We start from the raw sequence: 15,277 nt of genomic DNA, 5'->3' as shown, positions 1-15,277 counted from the left end.
ACAAGGCCTGATTCTGTTAAATGATTTCCCTTCGCTGCAACAGCTGTATCATAGCTATAGGCAGGGCTATTAACATTACGGTACCTGATCGAACTTTGTAGTTTAGGTTAAATTACATTTGTACGAATTCTTCAAGCGTCTATTTCAAATCCAACTATATAGGCTAGGTTAGGGTCTTTGAATGATTATGCTGTGCAAATTGGTATCAATCATAACAAACCACTGGCTGGATATTTTTCCTCTATAGTTCGTATACTGTTTATGTAACTTATAAAGCAAAATCGATCTACAGTACGCTGTGAGCAGTGCCCGATCAAAAAATTAACCTGTGGTCAATGTCAAGTATTGTGTTGTGTTGCCAAAATCTTGCATATCTGGAGAGATTGCAATTCTCCAGATGTGGTGGGCGTGTCGAAGGCTTGCCTACCTGGTGCTTTGCGGCACCTGCTCCATGCCTTTATATGAATATTGGAATCATGTTTTACATTTCTTTATTGATTTTAGACCACTGGTAGTCTCTTCCGCGCTGCCAAAACTGGAAATGTCGAAAAATTGATTCATTTATTAGATGTGGAAAATATCGACATAAAAGCTACGAATCCCGTAAGTAATTTTGGAACTGCAATTAATATGCTACGTATTGAAGTTTTAAGAAAATCTCTACTATAACAGGTGTGTGTTATTTCAAAGTATGAACTTAGCTATACTTAATGCATGTTTATGATGCTTTATAGAACTCGAATACTTCACTTTCTGACCCAAAATTTTGTGATGTAGGACATAATTTTGTCGTTGCTTGAGGTTCATATCACCAACCCGGTATTTGCCTATATCACAGAATGTTTAAAAATAATTGCTTGTCTGATTTATTTGCTATCCATTATCACATGGTTTACACAATGATTCCAAGTTAAACTAGTTGTGTATAATCTAATTATTTGTAATCATTTTTATTTGTATTTTTCATTGCGTTTTAGAGTGGTCTCAACTCACTCCATGTTGCTGCGAAAGATGGTAATTTGTCGATTGTGAAAGAGTTGATAAAACGAAAATTGGACGTAAACTCTGCTACGAAAGTAAGTTTGCTGGATTTTGTAATCAATAAAAATACAACTAATGACATTAGATGTCTATACCATAATAATGGTTGACGACAAATAGTTACATCTGGTATACTTTTATGAAACTATTTGTAAGTAACATTATTATGCTTGATTGCTTTGATCTAATTTCTAATGTGTATAGAAATATTCCTGTTATTTTAGAGTGAAGTTGGTTGTGATCATTATTCATTAATAGTTGGATTATTATCATAGGTTTCAAGAAGGAGAAGAATGTGTATTGTGTAGGCCTACTACTTGGAGGAAATACTACCTGTTTTCAAATTACAAGTCTGGATATTTTCCAGTTGACGCCATACTTTTGTTATCATTTTAACCCGCGAGTAGTGAGATTTGATAACAGATTTCCTATTTTAGAAAGGGAACACTGCCTTGCACATCGCGGCACTCGCTGGGAAATTGGACATTGTAACATTTTTACTTGAAAACAATGCAGACCCAAATTTGATCGCTCAGGTGGGTGATAATTTCAATATGAATCCTCTGATAAGTCGAACTATTAAACTAACCATTATAAATCCATGAGATGTTTCTGCATGATCACATCCTTGCGTTGCTGACATGAATCATGGCCCTCATTTGCATAACTTACACAGGATATGCGTGAAAGTATCAGCCATACATAGTAGGTTTATTGTTGTCACACTTCATTGAAAGTAAATATCTCCGTATTGTAGACATAATAACCTTGACGGCCCACCTATGACTGGCGATGACACATACTTTATTTGTAGATCTGAGAACGCACTGAGTAACAGTGACGAATGCTATTTATTACAGGAACACTAAAATTGGTAGTTGTTGATTTTTTATTTCATGGCTCCAATTTTAATAGAGAACAAACATGCTTTATATATATATGTGTGCAAAGTTCATGAAATATATAGGCCTACACGGGTAGGCTGTTTGTTTAAGCTTCTGATAAGCTGATGCAACGCACTGTAAAGCATATTGTACATTTTAGTCAATTGTATGTAGACTGAGATTAACTACCTTGTCATGAGATTTCCACATACTGTCATTCTATCAAGTCTTTCATGGTCGAATGGGTGAACTTAACTGGCGTTGAGTTACAATTTATTGGCATCTACTTGAAGTAGGGTTGCTATGGTCGTTGATAACTATCAAGACCGATCTCATGAGAGTAGTGTATTTTTGTTCTTGTGTAAAGCTATCGCACCGGTAATGGAATGTAATTCTTTCACTACTTCAGCAACATAATACGCAGACTCACCTGAGAACATAATCTAATTACTTTAAGAATTCAAGCAGGATGCAGTTTTACCAACTAACCCGGTAACAATGTGATGGTGGATTTTATTTCAACACGCTATCGGGTGCTCTGTTTTCACAGTGTGGCAAATGCTTTCGTTTGGTCTTTCTTGCATTTCGAATTGAGTTGGTTTGGTGACTGCCACTTTGAAATATATATTTAAAAATGATCTCGGGGACGAAACCCGTGAATAATATATGCTTGCATGATACTATCGTACATGATTTACATGTAAACTATGGACAATGCTATGTTGCGAGTATAACATGCCTGTAGGCTGAATGTTGCGATGCTAGCGGAATATTTGATTACGGAAACATTTTGGTGTAAAAATATTATGTCTCGCGACACGACCTTGTCTTATTACCAGTCCATATTAGTAGGCTACATTTGAGATTTTGCCCTCTCTTGAAGAGGGCAAATTTTCCTGAATAACAGATTTAGATACATTTGTGCCTAACCGCTGTAGTCTGTATTCTACCATCTGACGTTGTGAATTAACATCCCACAACTTAATTGAGGATAAACTGTGCCATTATTCCCGGCACAATCTTGATAATTAGATTTTGAGGGATTCTATTTTGCATTGAAACATTGAGCATTGTCTCCCGTTATTTGTATTGGTCAGTTACTAGGATGTAGGAACTGGTACACATTGCTATGTCTTCTATATTTTTGTTTTACAATGCTATCACTGCATGCCTTGCTTTTGCTATATATATGCGTTTTCTTTACATATTGATGCTGATTGACACTGTTAGGATTTTTTTCTATACATATTTTGCATGTCTATTGAAAACAATAAAGTCTGCTACACGGAAATTTATTCATTACTGATTGAGGCTGAAATTGGTTAGTTGGGCCGCTCCCTGTTAATTTTCTAGAATGTCTGTAAGGAGGTGGGATATTATACTTGTCATAATGACCGAATTAACTCCTGTGAACTATAGGCTAGTATTTAAGATTACCATACTACTACTGTTGTCAATGATGAATTATTTCAACCACTGTCAACTCTGATGTAAAATATCTATCTGAAATCTAATAATTTGATCTAGGCATTCTCATAAAATCGCTTGTGTTCTTGTATGGCTCAATAACTCATCCGGTGTTCAGAATGCCTTCACTCCGCTATATATGGCAGCTCAAGAAGGCCATGAAGACATTGTAGAAAAGTTGTTGAAAAACGGGGCTAACCAAGGCATTGGAACAAAGGTAATTTGCTGTTCGATTTTTCATTCTGCATACATATCATTTTCTCGATCTTGCATACTACTACTACTTTTATATTCGGTTAACTATTAATATTTTACTGGAATCAAGGTCTAGCATAAGATATCCCGTTTTAAGTGACGACCGTACCAAACATACGTAACAGCACAAACTTGTCTGGTAATAATGTAATAAAATTACAGAGGAACTACTCATTAAAATGTGTCATTACCTTACCGGTGATTCCCTTCCCATATGATTCACCCAAACACATTACCGTGACATTAACCTAACCAAATATATGAAGTGTTCGTATACCTACTGGTATCCTGTTTTAAGCGTTGCATTTGGTGCTTCAACAAGCGGTCGTGTTTATCAGCTGATATTCGATTCCTAGCCATATGTTCTTATTCAAATAATTATTACTCGATGATTGTGACAGCTTGCATATTAAAAGATTCTCTGCGTTGTTTTCTCACTAGTGGTATTTACAAATGGTAATTATATCGTGGTGTTATCTTAAGTATCCTTATAGTGTAGAGTTAAGACTAAGGTTGTGTTTGTCATACCAGGCTGCTCATCAGTTAGCGGCTCCTTGACTATGATGTAAGCCTTTGTTCTTTCATTAATATCTGATCCCAAATTCTGTATGGCCCTACTATTCCAATATACTTTATCTCATTCAACACTTCTTTGGTATTAGTATTACAAATTCCTATGAAATTAAAGTTTTGAATAGAAGCCAAAATTCTCTGATGTTTGATCTCGAAGTTTTTTTTAATTGATTTGATGAACTTGATGTCACATTGATATGTTGGTAATTTCAGGACGGTTTCACTCCGCTCGCCGTTGCGTTGCAAGAGCAAAGGAGCAAGGTCGTCAGCCTGCTGTTGGAAGACGACGTGAAAGGCAGAGTGAAATTGCCAGCCCTGCATATTGCTGCTAGAAAAGACGACGTAAAAGCCGCCGCGTTGATTCTGCATAACGATCACTCCTCCGAAGTCAGCTCTAAGGTATTGGGGGATAGGTTTTCACGCATCGAATTTTGCTGTAACATTTGCGGACGAAATTGATACCCTTTAAATGCGGCTTACTACATTTCGGCGTAAGTTCTTACAAATTTTGATTTCATCACATTTTACAAGTGCAAGACATATTTGTAGGCTTATGCATTTTCATAACTTCTAAAATACCTATAACGATGTGTGTTGATTTTCTCATTATATCTTTTCCAATTAGTTCCCATAAAGTTGAAAATTGTGATCACTCTACAATCTGTTTGATTCCCTACAACTGTACACGTCACAATCAATATTTGTGTCATTGGGATTAGAATTGCAGCATAGGAGCGTGATTCTAATCTATCTAGCCCGAATACTTGATATGGTCAATTATTATCCAACCATAGACATGCTATTCTAGTGACTTGGACAGAATGGTATGGTAAAAAAACTCGAGTATTGTGTTATTGACTTGTGTGCGCGATATATTGCTCACTGCTCAGTGCTAGTGGCACTTTCATATATAGTAAATGATGCAAAGGCATCCATTGCACTTTGTCGTATAGCTCTGTACACTTTATCAAAGTATTATCCATTCTTTTTCATGGGCTATCTGGGATATAGAGAATCGTGAACAGGATAACGGAGGTGAGTCTACATTATTGAACGTTGTTGTTTATTGACTTTGATATACTTAACTTTTCTTTGTACTGTTTGAATTTTGAATTGCAACCTTCAAATAAGTTAATAACTTCAACCGGCGGGTATCCCTGGGGATTTATTTCGTGTGGCACGTATCAGCTGTCATTTATGTGAGTTCACTACGACACCTTGACTTATCCACTCTTGGCAATAAAATTTTATTGATTTATCCTTCTTTGTGTTCTGATGTGAAATTTAGTATTGATTGTGGTGATTGTAGCAGGGTAATCCGATATCATAACATAGCAGCCATTGGCACGCAAGACTGTACTTCTTTGCAGCCGGTACTGAGAAAGTTACCTGTTGTTTCAAGTTTATCTATTGGAACTATTAAGTAATTTGATATCTTTGAAATTATTTATTGTTCAATTTCCAATTCCGATGACTTCCTATATGGCTTGTTCACTTCAAAAGAGGAAAACGGTGTTGTTACTGTATGTCCGGTTCAAATTTGTCATTCTGCTTGTGGCTGATACTCTCTTGATACCAGCCCTGTGCATAAATTCAAGGTTACCGGAGAACTGATAGTAAATCATAGTAATGAGACGGAATGAATATGTCCTGGCTAGTGTCTAATATACTAATTTACTGTTTGCAATTATGTTGTATTGATTGTTGTTGATCAATATTCCTTCGCGATCATTTTGATGATGAATATTGAATACCCAGCCTCTTTTGCACTGATTTATCCATGTCTCAGGTATCAAGTGATCAATCTTTTACAGTAGATTGTCTATGATTGGTAGGCTATACTTGAGCTGTTAGAAAAATTAGTTGTGGGTCATGATACAAAATTCATACATCTCTGGATATTAGAGGAGGTCAAAGTAGCAATTGCCTTTCTGATACCCAAGTAGAACATTACAGAAATATCTATGATGAGGAAATTTCTGATTAATATGATCCAATTCACAAAATACAATAATGACTAAATGCTGAATTCCAGGACTTGACCCATCGCTAGAAAGGATGAGCGATTGAGGTAACATAATGCTAAAAGCTTTTCATCAATATTTCATTTTTCGACTTTCAGAGCGGATTCACGGCACTACATATCGCCGCACATTATGGAAATGTGGGCGTCGCGTCGTTGCTACTCAACCGCGGAGCAGCCCATAATATGGCAACAAAGGTACGGAATACAAAATATGTTATTATTTTTTATTTATTACTAATATGCAATTTATCGATCAGACTGGCATCACACCGTTACACGTTGCCAGTAAGAGAGGCCACACAAGATTTTGTGCCATGCTCATCGACCGTGACGCCGACTTAAATGCTCAAACGAGAGATGGCTTAATACCTTTGCATTGTGCCGCAAGGTCCGGTCACAAACCTGTAGTTGAACTCCTACTGGACAGGATGAAGACCAATGAAATAGCCAGAACCAAGGTATGTTGTTGTGTTAAATATCCTTTTTTACTTTTGACAATCGGATATTGTGCTTTTAGAACGGGCTGTCCGCCTTACACATGGCTGCCCAGGGCGGGCATGTCAGCGTAGTTCGATTGCTGATCAACAGAGGATACCCAGTAGACGATACAACATTGGTCAGTTCACTAGGGCATTGTCTGGATCAGTTTCTGACTCCTGCTGTTATTTCAGGATTATTTAACATCACTTCACATCGCATCACACTGTGGTCACGAAAAAGTTGCCCAAGTATTGTTATCTAAAAACGCCAAAGTCGACGCCCAGGCTATGGTAGGTCTGCTTTTGTGTTTTATCCCGGAAAGTACCGATAGCATTGTTGGTTTCTGTGTATTTTTGAGTCGAAAGTTTTTGATTCTAAAGATTTTTCACAGTCGAACCATTCTTATTCTACCTAATCTTCTGATAATCATCACATACGTGATGCTATATATGTTTGGTGTTCGGGTAGCTACAACCTATTATATTATGCTGCCTTGCCGGTCTGATGAACATATATTCTTGTGGGATTACAGTGGCTCTTATGATTACGTGTTTACGTGTAGGCTCTGTAATATTGATATAGGTTATATACAAATGCCCGAGTCTCTACCTATTAGCTGAGTTGGCATGTTCAGCAAAAATCCATTGCACAGTATTAAATTGGACCCCAGCTGAATATTCCAAATAGATACCCCATGCCGCACACGTATATTGGAACCCATTCATATCTGGTTTATTGCACATGTTTTAAATATATAGCGTGCAGCTAAGCAGCTTCTACCAGTAGGTTAACATCTCAGTTTGAAGTTTGAATGTTTGATGTTTGCAAGGATTAAAATGACCAAATCCTCTACTTATGAATGGATTTTGAACTAATCGAGCCAAAGGTTTGAGGATTAATGTTTTACAGCTGATGAATAGCATTGATTGACTGTTCACAGAGAATGACCAAAACCACAACACTACCCTGCCTAAAATTTGCGTATCATTGCAAAATTTGGTGTCCCGTCCATATACGTTACCAGTATTGGTAGTAGTTTGCGAATGGCAGGTTATCGTCTGAGCTTGGAAATTGCAGAATTGTGCCAAATGGCAGCTAGGCAAGAGTAGTATGATATTTGATGGCCCATACGGTACTGACTCTCCCCTCTATATTGATATGTTGCAAATTATGAAATCACTGGACAGTATATTTGACTTGCTGTAATTTGTGCATTTAGTGTTGCCGTTATTCAAGTATCTGATTGTATTTAAGTACCGATTGAGATACGGTATGACTGTACATTTCAGAATGGGTTCACACCCCTGCACGTGGCTTGCAAAAAGCATCAACTGCGCATGGTGGTATTGCTTTTGAACGTGAACGCAAACACCGAAGCCATCACCGAGGTAACGCGGGCGCCGCCCGTCTTATTTTTTTCATCGATTTCCTAAATTATTCACATCCTGTTTCATTATTCATCTCTTCTTGAGCCGTTGCAAACAGCTTTAATGCTGCAAGTCGTAGATCTATCTATGTCATGCGAAATTTTTAAGGCGGTACTGCGCCGGTCTTGACATTTTGTCGTGAAATATTTATGCGTTTTCATTGATTCTGCGATTCGGGACTTGCGTCACGAATTTTTTCGCGATATGTTTTTTAATTTAATTATTGTTTTCAAGTCCGGGCTGACGCCGCTTCACATTGCCTGCTTCATGGGACACTCGGATATCATCAAGATATTGCTGGAGAAGGGAGCGCGTTTGAACGTTATGAACAATGTGTGTGTTGCTTTTTGACCATTAACACTCGTGCTTTCATTGTGCGTTCATTGGGATATTCTCGTGTAAGCTAAAACGTCCCATGTTTTATGTGCGCAGTTTCCAATCCTCCCCACCATATTGGTGTTCAAGTAGTCATGTTGGTCTTAAAATCAAATACGTAAGTAGTTCTGCCCATACAATGTTGCTCCTAAAGAAAAATCAGTGAGTCCAAAATTATGCACAAAATCCCTATTTTAGCTGCACTGCACTGAAGTGCCTTTGATCGTATTCAGGCGTAATGTAGAATTGACTATTTAGCTTTGAAATTTACCTTAGTTATCTGATATCAACCTTTGACCATAGTAATATCGGTGTAGTTTAAAATAATGTCAAGCGTATTGGTGTATGGTTGAAATGAACGGTATGCAATGGCAAAATCGGACATCAATACCATAAGTGGCTTTACACTGGCAATTGTAGGCCTGCTATTGCCGGTCAGATCAATTATAGTATCGTTTTGTATTGTGATATTTCTCATTTCGCAGAGAGGGGAGACAGCCTTGCATATGTCTGTTCGATCCGGCAGAGCTACGACAGTAAAATTACTTTTGTCTCATGGGGCACAGCCCGATTTACGGAAGAAGGTATGTGTTTAATTGTGAATTCACAATCGATTGGTGTGCGGAACCCCGCATTGAATGGTCAAAGTAACCAGCTAAATATTGTTATTGATTTTTTCAAATGGTTCGCTGATTTTGTGCAGTTTGCGTGTCATTTTGTTGAAACAACTATACATTTCTCGAGTAATAACGAAAAGGATTAAATAATAATGAAAATTCTTACAAGCGCTTGTATATCGGATGCTATTATATACCCATTTTATGCTTTGCTGTCAATGGAGGAATGGGATGGTTTCTACCTGGGGGTGAGATTGTTGTTGTCATGCATGAATGGGTGTGTGTGTACAGTATTTGAACTGTGGCCGATAAGCGGTTGGGAGAATTGTGTTTTTCAGCCATTTGTTATTTATTACAGGAAACGCAGACGTGCCTACACCTGGCAGCCCGCCTCAATAAATTGGACATTGTTAAAGTTTTACTGGAGGTAACTTAACGGCCTGTTATCTGATTTACTGTCTTTTCATATGACTTACTTATGTGAGATTTATTCTCAGAATACAATGGTACCTTTAGTGATTCAATGGAGTATTTTTTCAGTATCAACTTTGGATTTCACGATCTACTTGTTATTTAATAAGAGACTGATTTTTAGTCTTGATAATCGTACATGCCGTATAAAATACCCTGTGTGTTGGTGTAAGACAATATCAGACCTTTTCGGGAAGCATAAGTTCTGTCAAATAGTTCAGATATTTTGATACATTTATTCACCCTAGGCTGAAAATAGTATGCCTAAATCTTACCATGAATACATCAGAGCACTCACGAAATGCACACTCGAATATTGTAGTCTATGTGTTGCATTAATATCAACACATAGACTTGAAAAGTGTCTTGTTTGCTTAAGGTTGCTGGGATCTTCATAAAGTTCAATCTGACTGTTTCAACTCAATTTGAAATGTTTGTCAGACATTTGACAGTACAAATAGCGCATCTACAGTATTGAATTTTCACACTTTGGCATTTCAAACTTTGAAGAATAGGCATTGGATATGTTACTGTCCTCAAAATAACCATCAATTATCCTGAGACTTGTGATTTATTTTATTATATGGGCCTACTGTTGTGAACATCATTGTTGAATTGCAATTATCCACTTTACTGCCAGGGTCTCCTGTTGTTCCTGACACAAATGCATAATTATCTTTGTCCAGCTCCGCTTAATTAGCTTTGAGAGAAAGGCTTCTGTTTCAGTTTCACGCCAAAGTTGACGAGTTGATGGAAAACGGTTATTCCCCTCTTCACGTTGCTTGTCAAGAGGGTCACGTCGAGATCTGTATGTTACTGCTGGACTATGGTGCTTCAGTCACACTAAAAACCAAGGTTTGTATCATCTATTATTGTTACCGGTATGATTCTATACAGGGCTCTGGGATTTGTGTCTGAATTTTATCAAATATATCACTGGTTGGCATCTTGTAAGCAGTGCTACATTCATATATACATTCAGGCTGCATGATAGATTGATATATTAATAAACATACCCATTTCATTATCTTTCATATAGACTTTGTGCCATATACTTGGTTTAATTTGCGTAATCGGGTTTTGATTGATAACTTATTTAATAAATTTCGATAACCAGTGTCTCTTCAAACTCGTGTGCAATTGTTTGAGTTTAAATTGCTCAATTTTTTGATGTAGCTAGAAGATCTTCTTAGCGAATGGTTTTGGCAATGCACCGGCAAAGATGTAGCTTAAATATATTCTAATTTGAGGTTTCACACTGAAGTACTTGCCTATGCTTGGTAGCCTAAAACAACAAGGCCTGCTTATTGAAATCACTGAGTTAGCCTCTGACAGATTGCATTTTCTCTCATAACTCACATAAGAGGGTAAATAATCACAGTTCCCTGTACAAATATCAATCCTTGAACGCTAAATGGGATCGATCCCTGTACTCAGTGTGTTAGTCACAAGTATAATGCCAATTTTTAAACATGGTATGATACTAAAAGTGAAATCACATATCCTGTCTCACTCTTTAATACTTTTCACACTTGAGCTACCACTTTGGAATTGACCTCAATGCATATCCTCCCATATATTTGCCTAATTATTATGCATCCCTATTCACATCCATCCATCCGTTGGTTTTATGATGCATATTATTCCTTCATGCTCCACATAACTTGACAATGTCACTGCATGCGTTCAGAGCGGCTTCACTGCCCTTCATCTTGCATCAAAGTACGGGAGGCTAGCCGTGGCAAACTTGTTGCTGAAAAGATCTGCGTCACCGGACGCCGTCGGCAAGGTATTTCGGAATATGGTAAAATTCGCGTTGAGTGCTCCATCACTTCATTGTGTCGTCGCTGCAGGATGACCTCACACCGTTGCATGTGGCTGCACATTACGACAATCAAAACGTGGCGTTGCTATTGCTGAAGAGCGGTGCTTCACCTTACACACCGGCAAAGGTTTGCTTGTGTAATGATTTCTATTATGACACCACAGACCTGGCCAGGATATGGTTATTGGGAACACTGAATGTGTTTTAGGTTACAATTTTTCATTACCTTTTGGGTCAGTTAGTGATGAAGTATATATTATAGGCTACTATATTCACATATTTAAGACAAGACAGTATTATATCAAATTCCATATACCCCACCAAATTCTATCCCTCTTCTCCAGCTCAAATAAAATTTCATACCCTTCTCTGAGGTTGTTGGCATTAAGAATATCACTGTAGTAGAGAGAGGTACATTTCTTGGCAACATTCATATGGTATATAATGCATGTATAGACTAGGTTCCACAGTAAGCTATGACATTTAGAAGTTTTCATAATAATTATTGCCAGACAGATGCTGTTCAGACCTTTATTATATGAATTTACACACTTTTATTTATAGATATTACCTGATTGCCATAATAACTCATTTCATAGAATGCATACACGCCGTTACATATTGCCGCCAAGAAGAACCAGATTGACATCGCAATGTCGTTAATGGAATATGGCGCCAGCACAGGGTGTAAGACACGGATGGGCACCACCCCTCTCCATCTCGCCGCACAAGGAGGCCATATTGATATGTGCAGCTTGTTAGCGGCCAAAGATGCAAACGTCAACGATACTGCCAAGGTAAGACTCAAAGGTCAAATGGTCGAAGGCAGCGTCGCAGAAAGTAGATGATACGATTGTTGATGTACAATGTTCTTTCCAATTCTCTTCTAGTTGCTGATGATTACCCCTGACGAGTGTCAGCCGAAAATATACTATTCAATTAGAAACTAGATTATCGAATTTATATGACCAACTGGAAGCTGCTTGAGATATGCTTCCTTTTCTCTGAACAAATCCCATGGGAATTAATATTTAATGTTTCATATTATCTTTTTAACATGTGGCTGGCCAACCCTAAAATTTGCCCATGGAAGGATCATAGCGGAGGTGGTAAAAGTAGTTGCCACTCCGGTAGAAGTAATGCTGTAAATTTCTACTTAATTATAAGTCGCAATACCCAAGACAAGTCAAAACTACTTGCACAGTAGAGGCAGAAAATGATAAGGCTCTAAAAGTAGTCGGGTAGTTACGAAAAGTAGATTTGTTTACAAGCTCGCATAGAAATTTTGAAAATTGCAAGATGGATCTGCTCGACTAACGCAAAACGACTGATGACGCTACAAACACGTGCAATCTTTGAGAATATGTTCAAAAGTTACTGTCACACGGTTCTTGCGTTATCACACATGAAAGTGGTGCAAAGTTATCCCCAAGTTACTTTTACTGTTCAAAATCCAAAGTATCATATTTTGTGATATACCATTGTTGTACCAGTGTTCTTTCCAATTCTCCACTAGTTGCTGACGATTCCACTGACGAGTGTCAGCCGAAAATATTCGGGTTCATTTCAATATGAATTTACTATTCAATTGTACATTGAAGTTCTGTACCTCCAAGAAGCTCCTCAAAATCCAAAATATCAAAAGTAAGTGCCTGAAAATTTGTTCAAGTGAAAGGGGTGTAATTTAAAAACAAAATCACTTGAATAAGTATTGAAAAATCTACTTCGTAGAAGCGCTTCGCTACTGGCCAGGGCCACCAAGTCATCACCAAATTAACCTTCTGTAGTGTTGGTGAATTAAATTCAAACGAAATCTTTTTTAATTCATATTATAATTGTTTCTGCACCACAAGCACTTTCTTATAAATCATAAAATCTACGTTATCAGTTCGGGAGTTGAACTTCTTTTGTTCGCAGTTCAATTTAACACCAATGCATCTGGCGGCTGAGGAGGACAGGACGCTCGTCGTAAAGCTGCTTTATGATAACGGCGCCCTTTTGGACTCGCTGAGTAAATCTGGTTAGTAAATTTTACGATTTCTCACAAATTCGACACTTATCACCGAGGTCTCGTAGGTTACACGCCACTGCATGTTGCCAGCCACAAAGGAAATCACAAGACTGTCGAATGCTTGCTGCTGCTCGGCGCACGCGTAAACGCCAAGACGAAGGTGAGATGCTTGCTACTTCACAACAACAGTATCAGCTGCATCATGCTATTAATGTGACAATCGCGAGTTGGTAAACAATATATAGAATACTACCGTACCTGTGATAGAGGCACCTTGTTTGATTGTTTTGTGTGCAAGGCAAGCTCTAGTGTACTCTGTTTGATAATGCACAATGATGTGGTCCATAAAACAGATTGTAACTGCTACCATCGTGCTAAATGTAACGAGCAGGTATTTGTGTGTGGTTGAAAGGTGACAGACGTGGGATTTTCGCATCATAAATCGTTAATTGCAATTCCATTCACTATATACTTCAATATTAATAGATGTTCGATGCGATGGCTTTTCATACACAGAACATAGTAATCAGATGATTTGAGCATGGCACCAAAATTACCCTCGAGCCTTTTGCGTATCATCGGGAAGCTTGTTTCTCAATGAGCAACAATATTACCCTACACTATCACAATCATAATATGAGCACTTTCAAATTTTTTAATGCCGAGTTATATATTAGGGGTAATATACTAAAATGTGTTGACCGCTAATCAGAAGAATATTCACAAAGGCTCTTTGTAGGCCCCATTTCATTTTGAAGTCTAGGTAGAGTAGCTGCAATTCAAATAGGATTTCTCATTATGCAGTATGTATGTTGGCATTTTATGAGTCTTGATATCAGCTTTACTCCTTACTGTAAGTGGCTTTGAGCATCAATCATAAGTAGCATTGCATTGGGACACTCGTAACTTTGTTTAAACTGTTGCGTATTTACAGACTGGCTACACTCCATTGCATTTAGCGGCACAGCAAGGCCATTCGCAAGTCATCAACTTATTGCTGCGTCACGGCGCTCTGCCTGATGAACTGACAAATGTAGGTTGTTATATTTTTGTGATTCATACACGGTTGTCAAGGTACTATTGATTTCAGAACGGACACACCGCATTGTCGTTGGCAAATCAATTTGGATATATTACTGTGGTTGATACGCTGACGGAGGTCACCACAGAAATTATCGAGACGGTAAGCTTGCGCATTTGTTATATTAATAGGCATTGGTATAAGGAGATGTGTATGCGGATTTCTTTTAGGAATTGGAGAAACAGCCGCTTGATAATCCAGAGACCTTGGCGGATGAGTTTATGTCTGACGGTTCAGACGATGACGGTAAGTTGGGTTATAATTGGTGATTTGGATAGGAGCACCGTACGAGTTTCTTTCGTGAAGTGGTGTTGAAGTTTTGATAATTCGGCTGGCAGCCCACTTTCATTATGAAACGGGCCAATTGATGCCACCTTTGCCTAAAAAAGGTGATTACCTTCGTTGGTCTTAAAGATGAGGCCTGAAAAGCTACCAGATGACTAAAAATGAGGTCACCACTTTTATGTGGCCTGTCAACGACCTGATTAACGGTTTTAGTGCAAATATCAGTGTTCGCATGTCCGTTTTGATATTCTATGTGAGTTATATAGTTGTAGTATCAACATTGGCCTTTTTTTGGACCACATAAAACTAGTCTGCGGATCAACAAGGGGTCCATCGACCCCAGGTTAAGAACCCCTGCTCAATAGCATAGGTTTAACTTGCTGGCTGATATGTGATCCAAAGTTGTATTGTCCGACTATTTTTGATTTGTTGGTATAATTTGTGTGCAAATCCATACGA

At 38.0% G+C, this 15,277-nt stretch overlaps 1 protein-coding gene across 7 annotated transcripts in view; it reads left to right on the top strand.

Annotated features, from left to right (window-relative positions):
* The window catches only part of LOC145458358 (uncharacterized), a 41,603-nt gene that overhangs the window by 238 nt on the left and 26,088 nt on the right, over positions 1-15,277 (top strand). For 4 of the 7 annotated variants that reach the window (XM_080336709.1, XM_080336710.1, XM_080336707.1 and 1 more), the window contains exons 2-25: positions 505-603; positions 978-1,076; positions 1,479-1,577; positions 3,511-3,609; positions 4,434-4,619; positions 5,232-5,255; positions 6,343-6,441; positions 6,504-6,704; positions 6,764-6,862; positions 6,918-7,016; positions 8,016-8,114; positions 8,388-8,486; positions 9,014-9,112; positions 9,370-9,393; positions 9,504-9,572; positions 10,343-10,471; positions 11,307-11,405; positions 11,470-11,568; positions 12,041-12,238; positions 13,359-13,461; positions 13,518-13,612; positions 14,387-14,485; positions 14,543-14,635; positions 14,704-14,779. In XM_080336709.1, the coding sequence (XP_080192835.1) occupies positions 505-603; positions 978-1,076; positions 1,479-1,577; positions 3,511-3,609; positions 4,434-4,619; positions 5,232-5,255; positions 6,343-6,441; positions 6,504-6,704; positions 6,764-6,862; positions 6,918-7,016; positions 8,016-8,114; positions 8,388-8,486; positions 9,014-9,112; positions 9,370-9,393; positions 9,504-9,572; positions 10,343-10,471; positions 11,307-11,405; positions 11,470-11,568; positions 12,041-12,238; positions 13,359-13,461; positions 13,518-13,612; positions 14,387-14,485; positions 14,543-14,635; positions 14,704-14,779 (2,485 nt within the window). The remainder of the gene's footprint in view (positions 1-504; positions 604-977; positions 1,077-1,478; positions 1,578-3,510; positions 3,610-4,433; positions 4,620-5,231; positions 5,256-6,342; positions 6,442-6,503; positions 6,705-6,763; positions 6,863-6,917; positions 7,017-8,015; positions 8,115-8,387; positions 8,487-9,013; positions 9,113-9,369; positions 9,394-9,503; positions 9,573-10,342; positions 10,472-11,306; positions 11,406-11,469; positions 11,569-12,040; positions 12,239-13,358; positions 13,462-13,517; positions 13,613-14,386; positions 14,486-14,542; positions 14,636-14,703; positions 14,780-15,277) is intronic. The other 3 variants (XM_080336714.1, XM_080336708.1, XM_080336711.1) reach the window with 2 other exon arrangements.

The sequence above is a fragment of the Botryllus schlosseri genome, chromosome 16, assembly GCF_051294905.1.
Source record: "Botryllus schlosseri isolate E-star chromosome 16, Bs_hap1, whole genome shotgun sequence".
Lineage (NCBI taxonomy): Eukaryota > Metazoa > Chordata > Ascidiacea > Stolidobranchia > Styelidae > Botryllus > Botryllus schlosseri.
Note: the sequence above shows the minus strand (reverse complement) of the source record. Positions and strands in the feature narration are given on the sequence as shown.